The sequence below is a fragment of the Equus quagga genome, chromosome 5, assembly GCF_021613505.1.
Source record: "Equus quagga isolate Etosha38 chromosome 5, UCLA_HA_Equagga_1.0, whole genome shotgun sequence".
NCBI lineage: Eukaryota > Metazoa > Chordata > Mammalia > Perissodactyla > Equidae > Equus > Equus quagga.
Genome location: NC_060271.1, coordinates 134,161,532 through 134,181,505, shown reverse-complemented (window position 1 = coordinate 134,181,505; position 19,974 = coordinate 134,161,532). Strand labels below are relative to the sequence as shown.

Below are 19,974 nucleotides of genomic sequence, written 5' to 3'. Positions count from 1 at the left end.
CAGCTGAAGCAGCCCCACTGGCCTCCTTCCTTTCCTTGTACACACATCAAGAATCCTCCCATTGCCTCAGGACCTTTGCACTTGCAACTGTATCTGTTTGGAACCCGTTGTCCCCCGATAATCACATGGCTGGCTTCCTTGCTTCCTTCAGATGCTCAAACACCTCTTTCACAGAGGAGCCTTGCACACCACCCAATTTAAAATCTCAACCCGTTCCCCAACCTAGCTCTCCCTATCTTCCTTACATACTTTAATCTTGTCCACGGCACTAACATCACCTGATATCTTACATTTATCTGTTTATTATCTGCCTCCTCCAGAGAGGAGGGATTGCGTGCACGTTTCTCTAAGAGCTGTGTGCTCACAACAGCTACTAGAGTAACTGGCACTTAGAAGATACTCTATAAACGTGTAAATAAGTCTCTAACTGTGGAACAGACATTTTTCTCCTAGAAAGGCCAAGGAGAAGAGTGGAAAGAGCAAGGATCTACGATCAGAAGGCAGAGTTGCAGTCTCCACTCCTTATCAACGGGGGACCTTCAGTGAAGCCGTAGAACTTCTCCCACTTCATCTGTAAAGCGGTGCAAAGTCTTGCCCAATCCCACACAGGGTGAACTGAGATGACTTAGGGACCAGCCATAAACAGTAAAGAGCTACACAGTACAATGCTATGCAAATCCAGGTATTTGTTTTTCAGTTTTCATTTGGGATTTTACTTATTTAGATAAAACTGTCACTGGGACTGGCTTTGCTGTCACTTGAGGCATACTAGCACAGTGGTTAGGGCCCTTCACTGGCTCCAGGGTCGGACAAACATGGGAGGGTTGCAGGCTCTACTGATAACTAATAGCAGGACCTTGGGCTGGTTATATAACTTCACGATGGGTACAAGATAATCATAGTAGCAGATTCATAGGTTTAATGGGAACAACATGTATGATAATGCATATGAAACTCTTAGCAGATGCTTAGTGCTGATTTCTCTATTGACTAGTGGTTCCTATTTCGAAGGGAGGTAATTCTCTTTGGAAAAGTATTTGGTTTTGAAATACAAATGGAAAGAGGCCTTCTTGAAAGTTTTTCACTTATGAAACACTGTCTCTTAGGTTGGGTGATAGAGTAAATGCTTAAGCTCATGTTACCTAGATGGCAAAAGTGTAGCTCTGAACTCTTAATTTTTGTCTACTAATAAAATTAAATATTAAACCACCATTTCCCTTGACTTCGGAAAAAAGTACATTCATTTGCCATTGCCTTGCTGAAACTCCCAGGTAGGTTTGCTCTGCATTGTGGCGACCTCTTCAGTGGAAAACAGTGTTTGTGTTCACAACCTTCCAGAGCTGGGATGACTCAGTTTGCCAACTCTCAAAAGAACTCAGCAGTGAGTATTAATAGGTGTGCTTCCCTCTGAGCCAGAGACACGTGAAGGTGTGGGTGTGCTCAACAAGACAGAAGGCGGGAGAGGGGAATTAACTTAACTCGGCGCCTTTTCTGGGCCAGGACTGAGAGCTCCTTTTCACTACAGCGTCTAATTTCATTCTCACATCAGATCTTTGAGGGACGTGATGACGTCCTTGCTGTAGAAATGAGAAAATGAAATTGCACTGAAGCTCAGTAACTTGTCCAGAGCTAATAAAGGCCAGAAGCCATATCCCAATCCAGGTCTGACAGGTGGTAGATGTGCTCATCCATTTGACAAATACTTACTCAGCTCCTATTTCTTGCCAGGCACTGTTGTAGGCACTGGGATTATAGCAAAGAGCAAAACAAAGCCCCTGCCTTCATGGAGCGTATATTCTAGTGCAGAAGTACAAGTAAGCACACACATATCATAGATATGGATATGGACACGGATATAAGCATACTTATGGATATGGACACAGATACAGTGATGGATATGGATATAGATCTGATCGATGTAGACACAGGCATGGACACAGACATGGATAGAGACAGATAATAATGAGTCAGAGCTAAAGGGAACAGAATGATGAAAGGCATTTTAGACCCAGTGATAGGGAAGGCCTGTCCTAGGACCCTGTAATGCTAAACAGAGATTTGAATGAAAAACATCTAAATGAAGCCCCGAAGTGTGATGGACAAGGAGGTGACTTCTAAGAATCAGGTTGGGTGCTGAGCAAAGAGCAGGGGGTGGCAGAGTGTCAGCAGAAATACGAGGAAGGGGTTCCTGCGGAGAAGGCCGGGGGCTGGATTGAACTTGAGTGATAAGAAGTCACTCATTAGTCACATTAGATTTCCCTAGGGAATTTAAAGGGAATTTTTTTTAGAAAAGACTAATTTACCTAAAGATTTTGTGGGAAGCAATGCATTATGTAACAGATTATATACCAACACCATGCTTTCCCGAGTTATTGAGACAGTAACAAAATGGCATAGGAATAACATAACCTGTGTTTTGGTCCTGTTAAAAATTGTAAGGGTTTTAGGACTAGAAGTGAATTCCATTTGTAACGCCATTATGAATTCACGGCCACTAGGAGTGGAGGGGCTTTGGGCCTCTTCCAGCCTGGTCTGCTTCATTTGCAAATAGAGCAAATTGCTCAAGTTCATATACCCACTTAGTTGGGAATGGTACCTACATCTGCTTGCAGCTAGGTGTTCTTTCATTCACTACTTTGTGTTTTTGCACATAAAAAAGGAAAAGTTAATTTTTTTATTAAAGAATAACCACAGGGGGCCAACTGGTGGCGCAGCAGTTAAGTTCGCACATTCTGCTTGGGCGGCCTGGGGGTTCCCCAGTTCGGATCCTGGGTGCGGACATGGCACCTCTTGGCAAGCCATGCTGTGGTAGGCATCACACATATAAAGTAGAGGAAGATGGGCACAGATGCTAGCTCAGGGCCAGTCTTCCTCAGCAAAAAGAGGAGAATTAGTAGCACATGTTAGCTCAGGGCTAATCTTCCTAAAAAAATAGCATGACCACAGTTTTGCCCACAATTCACCTTGTAAATGTATCTCTGTGTTCCAGAACCCTACCCATCACTTTTGATGTGAGGTCTCTCGAGGTAGAAACAGACCAGAGCTCCTCGTCAGAATAGTTGGAGGCACAGGGAAAACTCCTTAATGAAAGTTCTGACTACGGAAAATGTTGAAAGAAATATTCTCTTATGGCTTCAAACAAGAACACATTTGTCGATGGCTTTTCTTTTTTAACAACTTCAAGATAGAAGATTTAGTTGTATTTTTTTTTCAATTAAAACTTAGAGAATAATCTTTCCTACCTTGAAGATGAACACAAAACGCATTACATTTGGAACGGCTTACAGACCATGTTCAGCCAAAGTGCAAAGTGATAGCTCCCCCAAATGCCTTATTATTTTAGAGAAATGGGACACACCCTCAATTATGGCAAAATAAGAACAACCATTAATGTCAGGCATGTTAACAAAAAGTCTGGAGACTTCACAGGAAAGTTTAGAGTATGTTTTCTAAACAATGGCATTTTGGTGATTGGCCTATAATTACAAGAGCTTGGATCCTGCAGAATCCATTAGCAATACGGGACATAAGCACTGCCATTTGCATCCAGAGTCATGTAAGGAGGGGAGTTGGCGTGTGGAGGTTTTAAGAGCAAATAAACAAGGACACATGAAAGACCCAGAATGTTTCTTAATGCCTGATCTCAAAGCATAAACCTCACAGGGAAGAAAATATATGCATACCTCTGTATGTACACAAATATATAGATGTGAGAGTGTATATATAATAGTTACTGCATCAGACATGCTGACACAGTCTGTTGCCGTGTAAAGAGCACTAGAAAGAAATTGTAAAACTTACTTCTGTTTCTTGCATCTGCTACTGACAAATCATATCACCCTGAGCAGGAAGGTCTTTGTGTGGGCCTCGTTTCCCACAACTATTAGAGGAAGAGATGGAGTTCTCTGATCTCTAGGGTCTTTCTTTGAAAACGTTTCTGACCCCAGGGCTGTGTTTAGAATTCTAGAAGCAAGAAATTAGCCACTTTTAACGATTTGCTACTTTGACCTAGAAATGTCCCGTGTTTTGTCCTTTGTTCTCCCATTAGGGCAGACATTTAAATAAAAATGAAAGGAACCACTGTTGTTTCTCCGAGGACCACAGTTTGTGTGTAACGAGGAAAATGATTTTCTTGCCACCAGTACAGCCCCCTCGCAAATGTTTAAAATTAGCACTTCTCCTCCCTCTAGTGGAAATATATTGTATTTGCTCTAAATGGAATTGATTGAAGTCTTGATCGAACGAAACAAAGAAAAAGAGCTGGCGTGACTAAGTCGCAAGCAGGGATAGAACCAAACACAGTTGGTTACAGGTTTTCCACACCAATGTCTTAAAAATTTTACTTCTTTAAAAAATTCAAGATTGACCATGAAAACCTGCAAAGTAGACTCAGACCAATGTACAGTCTCCAAATGAAATACACAGGTCCAAATTAGATGTTTTGGATTTAGTCTATACCCGCAAGAATCTTAAAATCAGTTCACTTAGGACAACTACCAAGTCAACACGTTTGACTGAAGGAGACAAGTGACACAGCAGTGAGCAACAAGACAGGGCGCCATGGCCGGAAATGATCATTTCCATCCAGTTTAACACGTGTTATACTCATTCTATGTGAGGTTCTTCTGATTCCATCTCTCTGAAGCCTTTCTTGACACCCCCATGGAAAGTAAACCACACCCGATTTGTCATAATCATCTCCACCAGCCATGGAAGCATGATGGCGGCGATCTGGGCGTGCGTCCGCCTCTCCATCTGGACTACAGGCTCTGATATGAGCTACTTACACCCCTACGTTTCTCTCTTACAGTTGGAGAGGAACTGAGGTGGTGGGGACTGTGACACAGTTGGAGAGACTCTGACTTCAAAGGCACTCACATTCAATTGTCTAAAAATCACTGTGTTGAAACATGTTGTTAAAAAGTAAAATCAAATAATGCTGTGCTGGCTGAATTCAGCCTGCTGCCCATTCCAGCCGCAACCCTGCTTGGTCCTGGGAGGGTTCAGAAATTTTCCACAAGGAAGACTGTAATAAGATCTACACTTTAAAGAGTGAACAGGACAAATGGGAGATAGATGAAGAGGTCAGCAGGTGTCTACAGCAATAATCTAGACGATGAGAGCTTCACTCAAAGGTCAAAAGCTATGTACAAAGTTTTTAGTCTCCACCCCAAACATGAGCCACCAAGCATCACCAGAATCTGAGGACAGCATGTTAGCTGGAAGATACAAATAAAACTAACAAACAAAAATCCACCTCAGAGGGGCCAGCCCTTGGCACAGTGGTTCAGTTTGGCATGGTCTGCTTCAGTGGCCCAGGTTCACAGGTTTGGATCCCAGGCACAGACCTACAGCACTCATCAGCCACCCCCATGGTGGTGACCCATATACAAAACAGAGGAAGACTGGCACAGATGTTAGGTCAGTGCTAGTCTTCCTCAGGAAAAAAAAAAACAAAAAACCCACCTTAGACGAAATGGAAACTTTGCAGAAGAACTTTAAATGAAGTCATAATTGATAGTCTCAGAAAGATAAATGAAGATATTGCATCCAGAAAAAAGAATAAATACTTTTTAAAAAGACTATTTAGATAACAAGAGAAAGAAAGAGAGGGAGAAAGAGAAAGCTTTCCAAGTTTAGAATCTTGATAGTAGAAATGAAAATCTTAATAGAAGAGCTTAAACACAAAGTCGAAGTATTATAAAATGCAGTAAAGGTATAAAAAGGTAATGTGTGAGAGAAAAGATAAGGAAATTAGAAAACCAGTCTAATATGTTCAACATCAGAATAATAGACTATACAGAAAAAGAGAAAAGAACAAAAATGAGAATTCATCAAGGAAATAATTCAAGAAAATTTCCAAGAATTGAAGGACATGAGTGTCCAGATGAAAGGACCCACCACGGGCCCAGCAGACATGGATGAAAACAGACCCACACCAAAGCACCTCACTGTGAAATTCAGAACCCAGTAGGCAAATGGAAGTTTCCATTTACTTCCTAAGGGAAAAAATTAAGTGTTAGATGGTGAGGCATGTGCCCTCCAATTTCCTGTCTCCAGGCTTTGTCCTAGAACCTAGAGCAACAGTTCAGGGAGGGGACGTGGAGAGCATTCATCTCTCCATTTGGGAACTTGAGCTTCTCTGAACCAACCTGGAACAAGGTCACATCAAAATAAACCAGGCTGTGCAGAATGACTAAGCAAAGGAGGGCCCGACAGCTACTTTCTTGACTGTCCTCAGTTCCTGGACATTTGAATACGCCCTGGGAGTGTATGGCCCCCAAGAGAGGAGGCTCCAATGGCCTTGAAATTGAAGCTGGCCATGAAGGCAGCTATGGCTGGGGCTGGCCGGAAAACAGAGATCTAAACACTGATGATATCCAAGTGGAGGCCGAGTTTGTCATAAAGGGCTACAAGATACAAATTTCAATTGTCTGCACCAGCAGGGCAATCCACATCCTGGTAAAGAGAGGGTAACGTGACTAGAGACCCATCTTCCCTTTTCCCTAAGGTTGCCTAAATGGCAGTCATGGCCACAGACACCCAGACACCATACTGGAGAGAGGCCAGGGGGGCTTCTGAAGCCTGAGAAATCTGAGACGCTGAGTGTTGTCCCCAAAAAAGAGCATGCATTATCTAAAGGGACTCTTCCAGATCAAATTATATGAAGTTTAAAATACTTCAAATATTTTTTTCTCTGCTAACCAGTTACGCTGCTCATGAGAAAGACCAGATTATTTATAGGCAATATAAAATGACAACATTTTCTTCCAGTTGTAGATTGCAGCTGTAGGCTGAATGAATTTCATGAAATTACTACCCTTTTGAAGTGGGGAAAAAAATACTTTCCTGAAAACAAAAAGAAGGCCAGTATCCATTTCTCCTCTCCCTGCTCATCCTAGGAAAATATCTAAGTATGTGACCGAAGCTGCATTTACAGAAGTCCTGGAGATTAAAATGAATTTGCTAGTGGATATATTTGCCCATGTGAAGCATAGCTTAATGCCTGACTCCTGGGTTCAAAATTCATAGACAGACAATAGCTTGAATGTGAAGAGAACTGCAGGCGAAAACCCCTTGTGATCCAGCACACCCGCTACCATGTGGCTGCTCTGACCTATGTGGACTTTCCACTCTGGATCTGCAACGTAGCATAATGGCTCAAATGGCTTTAGCTACACCTTCACTTTTGGCTGAAATTTAAATCACTGGCTGTAACTGAGAGCGAAGTACTTTTGATACTTTACTCCTTAGGAAGTGAGCATTCTGCTTAGCGTTCCATCAAAAGGATTTACCTTAATATATTTAACCAATACATATTATATATAAACAGACCTTATGCAGCTACATAAATATATTCCAATGACTTGAAATATATTTCACAGCTGTGTTAAACATTTTTATGTACATCACTGATTATTTCCTTGGTGTACATTCCAAAAAGATCCCAGCGTCTGCACATTTTTAAGACACTACACAATTGCTCCTAAAAGACAGAGATTTCACAGAAAGAAGAGTCAGCAAAAAAGGGGAGTCTAGTCTAGAAAACAAAACAAAAAGCCCCAGACATGTGCCACTGAGAGGGGAAGAACATGGAGAAGGTGGATATTGAGGTTCTGCACGTCAGCTCTGTGTGCTTCACAGCTGCTTCCCTAGGTGGACACGCCCCTCACGATGGACCACCAGACACTTTCACTCCAGTCCTGACCTGCTTTTTCATAAGTCAGGGCAGTCTCCATTCATCCTGCTGCTTCTCCATCTCTACAGTGCGCCCCTTGTCTCTTGGTCCTGAGATGGCTCACCACCACCCCTGCACACCAGCCAGTGTAAAGTGTTAAATGGCAAGAGAAGGGCCCTCCCCTTGACATCCCATAGGTCCCTCCTGCTCACAGGCTAGGAGAAGAACCTGTAAGTGGCCAGTTGGCCATTCTAGCTGTAAGGGAGCCTTGGAAATGTACTAGCAATTCTCGGCAGCCTTGTGTCGAGCTAAAAATGCTATTACTGTGGAAGAAGGAGAGAATAACCATTTGGGACAACTGAAGGTCTGTCACAGGAACAGAAACAAAACCCACCTTGTAATGAAACATAGCCAAGCAAATGCTGCCTTGTCATTGGTTTCTGGGTAGGAGATGCTGTTTTCTCTCATATTCATGCATCATATACCTATCAGTGTATAAAGAGCCCCGTGTACAAAGAATTATTTCTTACTGGATTAGAAAAATTCCTTTAATATCTGCAATGAGGAAGGGATTGTACTTTCTTGAAACGACATTTAAAACAAAATAAAAATGCCCTCCCCTTCTCCCGAAAGCACTTTGACCACAAATTCCACTTGATCCACGAGCTCACACCTTTCCACTTCCTTGACAGAAAACTCCCTCCCACAGAAGAGCCGCACTGGAGGGAGACCTTCAGAAAAGCCGCTGTGCACTTGGGACCACAGCAGAGGTGGGAAGGTCACAGCGAGTTTATTCCTTTGCAAGGTACACAGAGAAAGCACTAAACTAGGCTGCCAGCAGAAGCTTTTCAAAACGTTTAAAGTAAATAACACCAATAAGATCATTAATCTAATAAGATCTTTTTTAAGATATCACATCTTAAAGAAACCTAATGCTGTTTATCAGCTTTAAAAAATACTTTCAACTGAAACCAATTACATATTTATATACGTAAACATAGTGTGTATAAATTACCTTGAGTTCTTTTGAAAAATAGTATGATATATTTAATACTAAACTTTGTTATAATTTAAGATTCCATATGATAAATCCTATAAAGCCTTAAATTTAATTATTTTGGGGGAATGTCTTCTTGTCTCAAGAATAATTTACAGATTCATCCACCTTAGAACTGGAAGGAATTTTAGGTAATCATCTGGTTCAGCCAACTCCTTAAGACAAATAAAGAATTATTATCACTTTCTGGATCAAGATACATGGACTATTGATGTTAAATGACTCACCCAAAGCCATACACCTATTCAGTTTCCTTTTCTCTCAGATAATTTGTTCTCTAGCCAAACAGATCTTAAAGCTCACCTCATGTGTAATCCTAAGACATTCAAGTGCAAGAGAATTTACTAAGAAATTCCATTCCAGGATCCTCTGTGCTAATTCACTAAGATAAATTAAATCCGTGTAATGAAAATACACAACAAGCAATGCATTTAGCGTCTGGCTTCAATTTTAATTAGTGAAGCATAGCCCCTACACTGAGGAGAAACATGATGTAAACATCAATATAAATACATTGCTGGGTTGGCTACGTTTAATGCATCTAGTTCGGTGCACAACACTCATTTCATCCAAAGCCATGTTTGCAGAGGAAAGAAAAGCAATATAAATAAGCAGAATATAATTCAAAGAAGGTTGGTACATTTTTATTTAGAGCATCTTGGATTGGCTCTCTCTCTCTTTGACTCTGAAGTGGTAACTGAGAGGACCACCTCGGGGGTTGTAAGTCTCAGACACAAATCAGATGCCTTCCTTGTAAGTGACCCCTACCCACAAGACGGCTCCCTGGAAGTGTCTTTGGACAGCCAGGACACAGGTACATGCTCTGTGGGATGGCTTGGCTCTAGGATTTGCAGCTGAGCTCACGATGATGGAACGTGGCCAGAATGGGAAGAAGTCGACTCTGGCCACATCAAGGTCTCATCAGGGAGCCAGGCGCAGGCATGGGAGAGGCTTCAGGGGCTTCTGTTGATGTGGAAGATCTTCCCAGTTGCTCCTGTTTACCTCGTGCATCTGGACGGAACAAACCTTGGAGGGATTTGGTAGGGAGGTAGCCAAAAATACGTCCCAAGAAAATGTTGGTTATTCTAGACAGAGAGCCATCTCTGGTCTCTCACTGGAATGTGACCAGTCTCAACCTTGACGGGTCCAAGGGTCAGAAGACAGTATGTGGTTCAGGTAGAACTGAAATATCCAGTCTCCAATTTTCTGCTTATGCAACAGAAATTGAAGAAAACTGCATAACCAGTTGTGGGCTTAGATCTATCAAACAACATCAAAGCTAGTAAAATGCCTCACCTGGCCTGGAGTAACCACAATTAATTACAATTATTTTGGATTAGGCTTAAAACCATCTGGAGGACCTTTTCTCTGGAGGGGCTGGCATCAACCACATGGCAGCCAGGGTTCTGCATCCTCTGGTAGGACTCTTCCACCCTGGGGACAGGCAGAAGGAAAAGGGTTGGCCTGCTTTTCAACACAGCTCTGCGTGCAAAGGTTCCTTTCCCACCAGAACATCAACAGCTTGAAGCCAGTTCCCAGCTGGGTGATCTCGCTGCTCCCCCTGGCAACTACCTTTGCCCACAGGAGACATTTGATACATTTTGTTTAATAAATGATACATTAATAATAATGTTTAACGGCTAGCATTTATTGAATACACATTATCTGCCAAGCATTAGCATTCTGCACAGTTTTTCTCATTTCAAACTCAGAGCAACCTTAGGATGGAAACCACTGTCATCCTCATTTTGCAGGGAAAGTAGCCAGAGGCTCAAAGAGATTAAGTAATTTGCCCAATGGTAAATTTCTCCACAATCTGTGCCCTGAAGGGTTTCAGACGAGCCAGAGGTCCTCAGTGTATACGTTGATTTCACTTGAGAGTCTTCTAATATTTCACCCAAATTCCACGTCTCCCGTTGTGCTACCAGCCTTGATGGATTGGAATGACTGGTGCTGACTGTGTCACGGGAGCACCTGGGCACCGAGGTGGCAGCAGGCGCCTAGATTAGATGGGCTGCTCCACAGCTCTGCTTTACCACTGAATGGCTAAGCGAACTGCTCACATTCTTTTCCCCCCTGTGCCTCGGCTTTCTCAGCTGCAAAATGAAGACTGAAATAACGCCTTCCTTCCAGGTTTGTCATGGGGCCTAAGTGAATTAATACAAGTAAATTGCTTGACATGGTTTCTTTGTACACTGCAGAGCTGTTATTTATTTATATGATATAAAGTCTTCTGTTTCGGCTTTTCAGACCAGTCCTAGAGAACTGACTCATATTCAGCCATGAAGCAGTAAGATGGTCCAGACTCTCCTGCTATTGTGTGCAGAGCTTTCCAGTGAAGATGAAAGCACTGCCTTAAAATCAGAAAGATCTTGATTTTAATCCCAGTTTTACCCCTTAGTATCTACACAAATTTAGATGAATCCCTTAACCCTTTCAGCCTCAGTTTTGTAAACTGTAAAATATGACTCCTGTTGTCCTTTCCAAGATTACAGAGCATGAGGAGGAAAAGGACAGAAGTACCTGACAGGTCAAAGTCACCACGAGTCCACCAGACAGAGCTCTGCGCCCAGTATAGTTCAACCGGGGAAACCGAGACCCAGAAACGCGCATTGTCTTTCTCAGGTCCACACTGTTGCTGGCACAGCCAGGACTGGAAAGTCTGCTCCCCAGTCAGCTATCCCAGGGCTTTAAAACAACAACACTGAGGCCCCATGGCAACCACCCCATGGGAAGCAGCTGAACTAATGTGGAGGATGTTGCCTCTTGGGCTTGAAAAATGGGAACGTCATTTCCTCCGCATTCCTAAAGTTAGCGCTGCTCCTCGCTTGCCACCACGGCCAGGGACCCCTGCCACCCACACTGCATCAGGACACCTACTTTTGACGAAATATATTGTCGGTCTCCAGTTCAGCTTCCTCTCTGGTCTTCTCCATGCCCCGGCCCTCGATCCTGTGCATTCTCTCCTTGGGACTCACGGTGAGCAGCAGGACCAGGTCGGGTTTGAGCAGGTCCCTCGGCCACTGGTATATAGGGTGATGGGCCGGGGGCAGGTGCTGGAGACCCCCACTCACCTCGGTGGCTATGGCATAGGAGGCTGTGCTGTGCCAGTACCTGAGAAGGAAATGAGTAGTAAGTTCTCCGTCTGCAGAAGAAGTCAAGGCAGCTCCTGAAAATCAGCTGCTGAGGATGCTAAACCAAGGAGGGCTCTGCTAAAGTTTCCCTAATATTGCATAAATTAAACAAATATAACAAAATCTTAAAGATATGTATAAAATGTAAAAAGTAAATTAAAATCAATAAGAAAGCACTGGGCTATTCATAGCTACATTTACTCAATGGAAAGCGCATTTATGTGAGATTGCTCGGCCATATCCTTTCAGCCTCGCAGTATGCTTTCTTCTACAAAGGGAAGATGACAGGGGGTGAGGGGTTGTTTGTAGTCCATTTGTATTTAATGTTGTGTCTTGGCCGAATAAAAATCTGCAGGCCCATTCAGTCCCCACATTGTCTTAAAATTGAATTTGCCAGTGAAATCTCCGTTCTGGAAACCGTGGGGAGGAAGCCTTTGTCCGTCTCACCTCGTTGTCGTTATTGCCATGGAGCGGGTTTGGACTGTTAGCCACTCCGAGGACAGTGGAACCCTGCCAGGTCTTTTTGCACCATCCCACCTTCTGGCGCTGTGTCAGAAAACGCTCTGCTGCTATCCACAGGGTTTTCACGGCAAAATTTTTCACAAGTGGGTGGCCAGGTCCTCTTCCTAGTCTGGAAGCTCTGCTGAAACCTGTCCACCACGGTGACCGTGGGGTATATTTGAAATACCGGTGGCATAGCTTTCATGCAACAGCAGCTGCCACAGTATGACAACCAACAGGTGGGTGAGTGGTTCCCTGACCGGGACAGAAACCCGGGCCTCGGCAGCAAGAGCACCGCATCTTAACCACAAGCCCACCAGGGCTGGTCTCCCAACTCCCCAGCCATCTAATTGTGCATCAGCATCTGGTGGGGAGTCAGATAAACCCAAATACACCCTAGGTACACAACTCTGGGGAAACCCTCCCTGAGGGAAGTGGATCACTCCTGAATGGCTGTTTTAAAAATGTTTTGGGGGAAGGAAAAGAAAATCAAATGAGCTCTCTATTTCAAACGCCCAATTGCTTTCCACTGCCTGCCAAAAAACCATCAGCCTCCGCACAAGGACATGGACACCCCTCACAGTGTGCACCCCCGCACCTCCTTCACAGAACTGTGCCCACTTCTTCCCCCAGCCAGAGAGAGGTTCTCACTCAGCGGAGTCCCCCTCAGAGGAAGCCCCCAGGCAACACTCATGGCTCCTCCTCTGGGCTCTCAGCACCCCTCACACTCGACTCCCTGAGGAATTTCTCCTTGTAAATTAGAGCAAGTTGTTTCCAAGGCCGATGTCCGTCTCCTCCATTGGATAATTCCTTTTGAGTCATCTCTGTGTTCCAAAACCTGAAGCCAGTGTCTGGCACACAATGGGCATGCAGTAAATGTTCTCTGGGTGCACGAATGAAGGAAGTGGGATTATTTATCACTTGCCATAACTTATGATACTCTTTCCCTGTTCATGTCACATTCCAATTTTAAGTGACTAAATGCTAAACTCCAGATCCAGTATCAAAGGACTGTCACCTACAACAAATATTTAAGAAATAATTATAAAAATCCCATTGTGGAGAGGTGCCCGTGGTCCCACCTTTGTCTGTATTTTCAACTTACTGCCTTCAATATTTTAAAATACTAAATTCTTAATCGCTTTAGATTTGATTTACTTTTCACAGTGAAAAGGACATAGTAGCATCTGCAAAACAAATTCACAGTGCTATCCAAGTTGTGTGTTGTTTTACCTTCTGCCACCTGCTTGCTTTGTGGACAGAAGTAAGTCATTTCAGCCAATACAGCCTCAACTTTCCTGTCTGGAAAATGAAAATCACGCAAGCTTTGTTCTCCTTCCATAGCTGTTGCAAAAACAGACAAGTGCTTTAAAAACCTGTATCACACTGTCATTGTGAGACAATATCTAATTGTTATTGGACACTGGTTGTAACTAAAGCTGCATCATTTCCAATTACATTAACACAATACAGACAGTACTGCAAAGGACCTTTTCCACCTCCATACATGTGCGCTGAAAACCTCCGGCCCCTGTAGCTGCTAGCTCCTTGAATTCTGCCTGGGAACATTCCTATGTATCACTTCTCTGACTCTTATCACTTACAGACTCGTACTTCCCCCTTCTCTATCAGATGCATCTTATCTCCCAAGCTGAATAAATCCAGGCAGGGTCCAGGTTTTCCTTTTCTTGGCAACCAACTACAATGTGCACTGTGTTCTGCACATGCTCCGTGTTCACTGAATTAAATAGTCAATTATGAATACAGAGGCTGATATCATCTTAATCTAAAAAGGCTTCTTTCTTGTAGAAAAACCATCAGCAAGAATGGATTTTTTAAAGTAATGAGGGTGATTAAGTTGCCAACCTCAACCACAGTCACCGTCAAAAATTACTCTGTCTCCCTTATTTTTCCAGCTAGATGATGGTGTTGTCTAAAATGGATTTCATTGAAATCCTTAAACATGAACAAAACCCACCCCGACAACAAAAAACTGCTCTTTTCTTCTCATCTGACAAGGTGATACAATATCTCTTTAAAGAACAAAATTGCAGACAATTCACAGACACAAAGAAGAACAATGAGAGGAAGAATGAGGGCCCTGTTTTCTATAGCCAGAGTGCTCACACTGACGACACTGCAGCTCATTTTAAATAATCATACTCTCTGGCCATCAATTTCAGACTTTCTCCACTGTTGAGTATTCTCCATTCCTGCCATCAGGGAAACCACATTAGTTCAAATCAAATGCAATTTGCTGACACATTATGCATAGCTCATACAATAATACCTTGTATTTTAATAGCAATTTGCCATTTTCAAAGCACTTCCACCTGCATCAACTCATTGACTAGTCATCACAAGTCTCGGTGGTCGGCAGAGAAGGGAGGACGGACATCCCATTTAACAGAGTAGGAAACCAGAGACGGAGGGACGGAGAGGACAAGGACCGCGACATGCAGAAGCCCGTGCTGCTTCAGGACATCTCAGGAAATAGTGTGCCTCAGGAAGTCACACTCTATTAGGAAAAGGTTAGTCTTTCTCCTCGAAATAAAGGAGACTGAACCAAACAAAAGTTATCAAATATGGTAGGTCTGGGCACGTTAACTATACAGCAGAAACATCCCAAAGGCAAAGAAGTCCCACAAAAGGATGCAATTTCTTACCCTTCCCTAGGATTCCTTATAGCTTGCCGACTTTGAAATAACTATCTTCATCCCCAAAGCTAAACCCTACTGACTTTATAGCTTAGAAGATAGCACCAGCCTTCTAACCAAGTTTTGCTGTTTTCATCTAGCCCCCCACCCAGCACCACATGCTTTATTCTCCACATACCATCAGAATGATCTCTTTTTGGAATAGTTCAGAGGTATAGACAAGTGTGCAGAGAAAGATATTTCAAGAAAGGGTTGGAAGTTCTCTTTCCATATATGGTAAACCAGCTTTTAACTGACCAACTTACCCACTGGGAACATATGGAAAAGCCAGAATGGTTAAAGTTAAAGACCGGCAATGTTAATGTTGACTAGGATACGAGTCAAAGGGATTTCTCAAACACTGCTGTGCGAGGAGGGCACTGGGAGTCGTTTCAACCACTTCAGAAAACTTTGCAATATCTACTAAAGCTGAACACACGTGAGCCCCACGTCCCTGCAAATCCTCTCCTGGAAGTCTGCACAACAGCACTGCATACATATGTGCACCAAAGATGTGTGCGAGAATCTTTATGGCAACCAGGACTCAGCTCATAGGCAGGACGAAGGGACTCAGGTGCCAACAGCACTCAGGGTACATCTCCCTGTGTAGGCAGTTCAAGAACAGGCAGAACTAAACTATGGTGCTGGGTGTCAGGGCAGTGGTTACCACTGCACCACTGCAGGGGACAATGGGTGGTGACTGGGAGGAAGGAGGTGGGTACATGGGGTGTGGTGAGGTTGTAAGTCTTGACCTGGCTGCAGGCTATACTTGGATGTGTTCACTTCTTGCAATTCCTTGAAATTAACGTTTATGATTAGTGCTCTTTCCTGAAGAATTTTGAGACATGAATACAATTGCTTATCTTTCCAAAAGTAAGTAAAATTGCAGAGAGAATAAAATGAATATTTGTGTAATATTAAGAAATAATCCAATTGCAACTGAAGCCCTTTTGAACTCCTTGTCAACTGCATTTCTCTCTCCTTCCCAGAGGATAGCACTCATAAATTTGGTGTTCAGCATCCTGTCATCCCTTGCACTCTGCAGTTCATATTATTTTGCGTGCACTCTACCGAACCTCTTTCTGTAACCTGATTTTATTCATTCAAAATTATGGTTTTGTAATTTATGCACATTGATGCACTGTACTAGTTTATATTGCTGTATGGTGCTCCATTTTATAAATATGCCAGTACTAATTTACCCTTTCTTCTGTTGATGGGCTTTTGGTTTTGCAAACCTTTCAATAATATCAACAAAACTGAAAGGACCTCTGTGCTTCTTCAGTAGGTGGAAGCAGTCTCCCACTTTGCTACATCTTCTCGAACTGCTCTCCAAGGCACTGAGCCAGTATCCACTCCCACCAGCCCCACAGAGAGTGTCTGTGGATCCGTATCATCTGCAGCTCTGGACATGAGGATGCTTTTAATTAGTTCTCACCAACCTGATGAGAGCAAAATGGGGTCTCATGGGGGTTGTAACTTCCCTACCACCGAGTCCTGGAGATTTGAAGACCGGTGTGACTTGCTTGCCATACCCTATGTCCAGTTTTGTGGCATTTTTAAGCTATTTCTTATGTATGGAATTTAAAAAATATAACTCAGCTTATGTCATCCCATTATCTGAAACCTTCCAAGGGCTCCCCACTGCACTCAGAGTAAAGTCCACCCCCTTCCCCACGGCCAGGGCTCTCCTCATCTGTTGTGTCTTTCTCTTTTCATTCTTCCAGAAAGTACCTCTCGTCCACTATGTTTTCATCACACTGGCCTGCTTCTAGTCCTCAAATATATTAACTCCTTCCTGTCTCGGTGCTTTGCCCTTCCCGGTCCCTCTCGCCATAGTGCTGTTACTGGGGAATGTTCACGCCTGTCTCATCTTGGTGTTTAGGAGCTCAGATCAATGGTACCTCCCTACGTTGGCCCTACTAAACCACAGCCATTGTCTACCTCATTGCCTGGATCTATCCCCTTCACAGTATTCATCACCCTCTGATATTATCTTAAGTGTTTATGTGCTTGATTATTGCCTTCTCCCTCAATGGTGTGTTTGCTCCATCAAAGCAGGCACTGTCCAGCTCACTTACCACTGAATCCCCTGATGTGAAAACAATCTTTAGCACAGGGTAGATGTGCAATAAATGATTGCTGAATAAGCCAGTGAACAAATGAACCACTGAAAGCATCGATCTGTGAAGCAGAGACTTCGTTGATATCCCCACTATGCTATTTCTAGCTCAGGCACTTCGGCCAGCTACTTAACCTTTCTCAGACCTACGTAGCTCATCAGTCAATTGGGAACAACCTTTAGTATCCACCTAGGCAAGCAATTGTTCCCAATATTAGTATAGTATATGTAGTGCTCTTAGCAAAATGGGCAATGGTATAGGTGAGTGATAAACCATAGACGTTACTCCTATTACTACATTATTCCTATTACAGTTTGACTTAATAAACACATAGTGTACTTGCATATACGTGCACACACACATGCACACACACATGTACGGGAGGAAGAAAATGCCAAATTCAAGGCATTTTTATACCCACCTGTCTACAATCACAGGAGATTTCGTAGATTCTCTAGCTATTTCAGAAGCCACAATATAATTGCCCAAAGAGTAGAATGCTCTTCTAATGATAGTTGGTTCATCATCAAAGATTTTCCTCCACTGGCCAATGCAAGAGGGTGGTGACTTTAAGAGAACGGCCTTGAGCGTCTCTGAAACGGACTGGGTCACAGTGGTCTTACCTGCAGGTCATACACAAAATATAGCACATCTTAAGCACAGCCACCAAGTCACTCCCAAAAGTTAACATTAACTCAGAAAGGGGAAAGGCATTCTTTCAAACTGTCAACTGAATGAGTTGATTAAATAATATGATTCTTTATTAAAAGTTGCACACCCTTAGGAACTTAGGATTCCTCTGTTGGGTATCAGAATACTTAGACGGAAAGCCAAAATCGTCCTCTTGTTTATAAATTATTAATGAGAAAGTCTGGCATCTCAGAGCTGGGAAGCAGGCCTGCAGGATACCCCTGTTATAAGCTCTTCCTCATTCCTCAGGACACTCAGCAGCTGACACAGGAAGGAGACGCTCCTCATGCTGAAGCCCACGATGCAATTATCCCCCAAGATCAACCTTGTCCTCAGTATTTGCTGCTGCACTTGGAGCCACACTTCTCCTGTTTCTGTGTTTTGGGCTAAGTGTGCACATGTCCATTGTATTTTCATATCTATTTGGCAATTTCAAAGCCTTCTCCCCTCCACTTGCCAGTTTTCCCACAATTTGCTCCAACAGGGGCCTCTGAACTGCCCTTAGTTCCTGGAACCCCCACCCTGGCTCGAGTCTCGCATCTTCGCCCATGCTGTCTCTCCTGTTGGGAGAACGTCTCCACTTTCCTCACCTGACCAGCTCCGATCTCCACTGAAAACACAATCCAGGTGTCAACCCTTCCAAGCCATCCCTGAACACGACTGTGGCCTCTTTGTCTCCTACCCCGAGGCTGCATTCACTGCCTTCCTGTGTTCACCAGAGCGCCTGTGGCTTAGCGCCCTCACCCTCCTGTGGTCTTAGCCAGAAAGTCTTATTCACCTTGTGTTCCAGGCCTGCCCCGCTCCCCACCTGGCACACGCTGGAGGCTCACATGAGGCTTATGAATCGAACTCTGGATAAAGTTTTGTTTGTCAGGACCTGTCTATTCCTGCAAGTGATCAATTAATCTCATTGCCTATAACTAGAAGGTAATGCTCTCTTACCTGTGGCATCCAGTCCTTCGATGGCAATGACGGGGAACTTCCCCTTCTGGACCTGTTCCGGGCACTGATCAACCAGGTCGAGCACAGCTCGGGCCTCCGGAATGAAGGCTGTACACTGTAAAACAATGTCTCTGCATTAGCAGGGAAGCAACGGGGCTTTTGCAGAAACCAAATCTAACTGCCAGAACAAGCTGGCCTGATGCCACAAAGGTGAGTTACGTTTGGCACCATGCCAGAATTGAGAGACTTTTGAACCTGAGAAGGACTGGATGCTCTTACTTTATACCACGTAGAGGAGGCTCAAGAAGACGGTAACTGTTACCATCACCGAGCCTGCAGCCCTCACTGACCAGCTTCCTCCAGAGGAGGAGGGACGGGAAAGACGCCGAATTGCAGAGCAGCGTCATACGGCGACAGTGGAACTACAGGCCCCGCCTGGCACGGTGTGTCACAGATGTGGGAAATCAGCCACACTGGAGGCTCCAAAGAGAGTCCTCGGCATTTGTCCTTTCCTAACCGCTCCAAGCCCAGGAGGATGCGTGCGCCGGCACCACCAAGCACGCAAAGCAGGGTCTTCCTGGGGATTCAGGTCCTCACTGTGCCAGGCCGCCCTGCCGCTCATAGCATCTCTGCACCAGCGCCTGGACGTGCATTTACTTATGTGCTCCCTCTGAGCAGGGCGGTATTCTAAGTGCATTCAGAGTGCTAACCTGGCCAATCTTCATGATAACTCTATGGATTCAGGAAACCGAGGCAACGAAAGTGTAAGAAACTTACTCAAAGTGACACAGGTAATTAATGTCAGAGTTTGGATTCAACCCCGAGGAGTTGGTCTTGCACTCTTAACCACTCCACAATATTCACTGAGCACGTGCTGGGTGTCAGATGTTTACTGTCTCAACCCAGCAAGACAGGTATCTTACATAGGAAAGACAAAAAAAAAAAAACTTAGAGTAGCTGAGTGACTTGGGTCCAGCAACTGGCAAGTTAGGTGGGCACTGTTTAAGATTTTAAACCCCTAAACTCTTCTCCTTTTCTCTACACACCAACCTCCTGGAATGGTGTAATTATTTGCGAGGTGGGAGATGGTATTATTCCGCCCGCCCCCGCCCAGGGGCCTCCCTCCTCCTCCCCCTCCTCCTCCCCCTCCTCC

General features: G+C 44.0%; 1 protein-coding gene across 3 annotated transcripts in view; it reads right to left on the bottom strand.

The window, feature by feature from the left end:
- CMPK2 (cytidine/uridine monophosphate kinase 2) overlaps window positions 1-19,974 on the bottom strand; it is a 32,057-nt gene that overhangs the window by 10,419 nt on the left and 1,664 nt on the right. The window contains exons 2-6 of one of the 3 annotated variants that reach the window (XM_046663320.1): window positions 18,822-18,936; window positions 17,611-17,812; window positions 11,616-11,849; window positions 10,032-10,169; window positions 9,365-9,941 (exon numbers count right to left, since the gene is read on the bottom strand). In XM_046663320.1, the coding sequence (XP_046519276.1) occupies window positions 10,052-10,169; window positions 11,616-11,849; window positions 17,611-17,812; window positions 18,822-18,936 (669 nt within the window). In that variant the 3' untranslated portion in view covers window positions 9,365-9,941; window positions 10,032-10,051. The other 2 variants (XM_046663321.1, XM_046663322.1) reach the window with 2 other exon arrangements.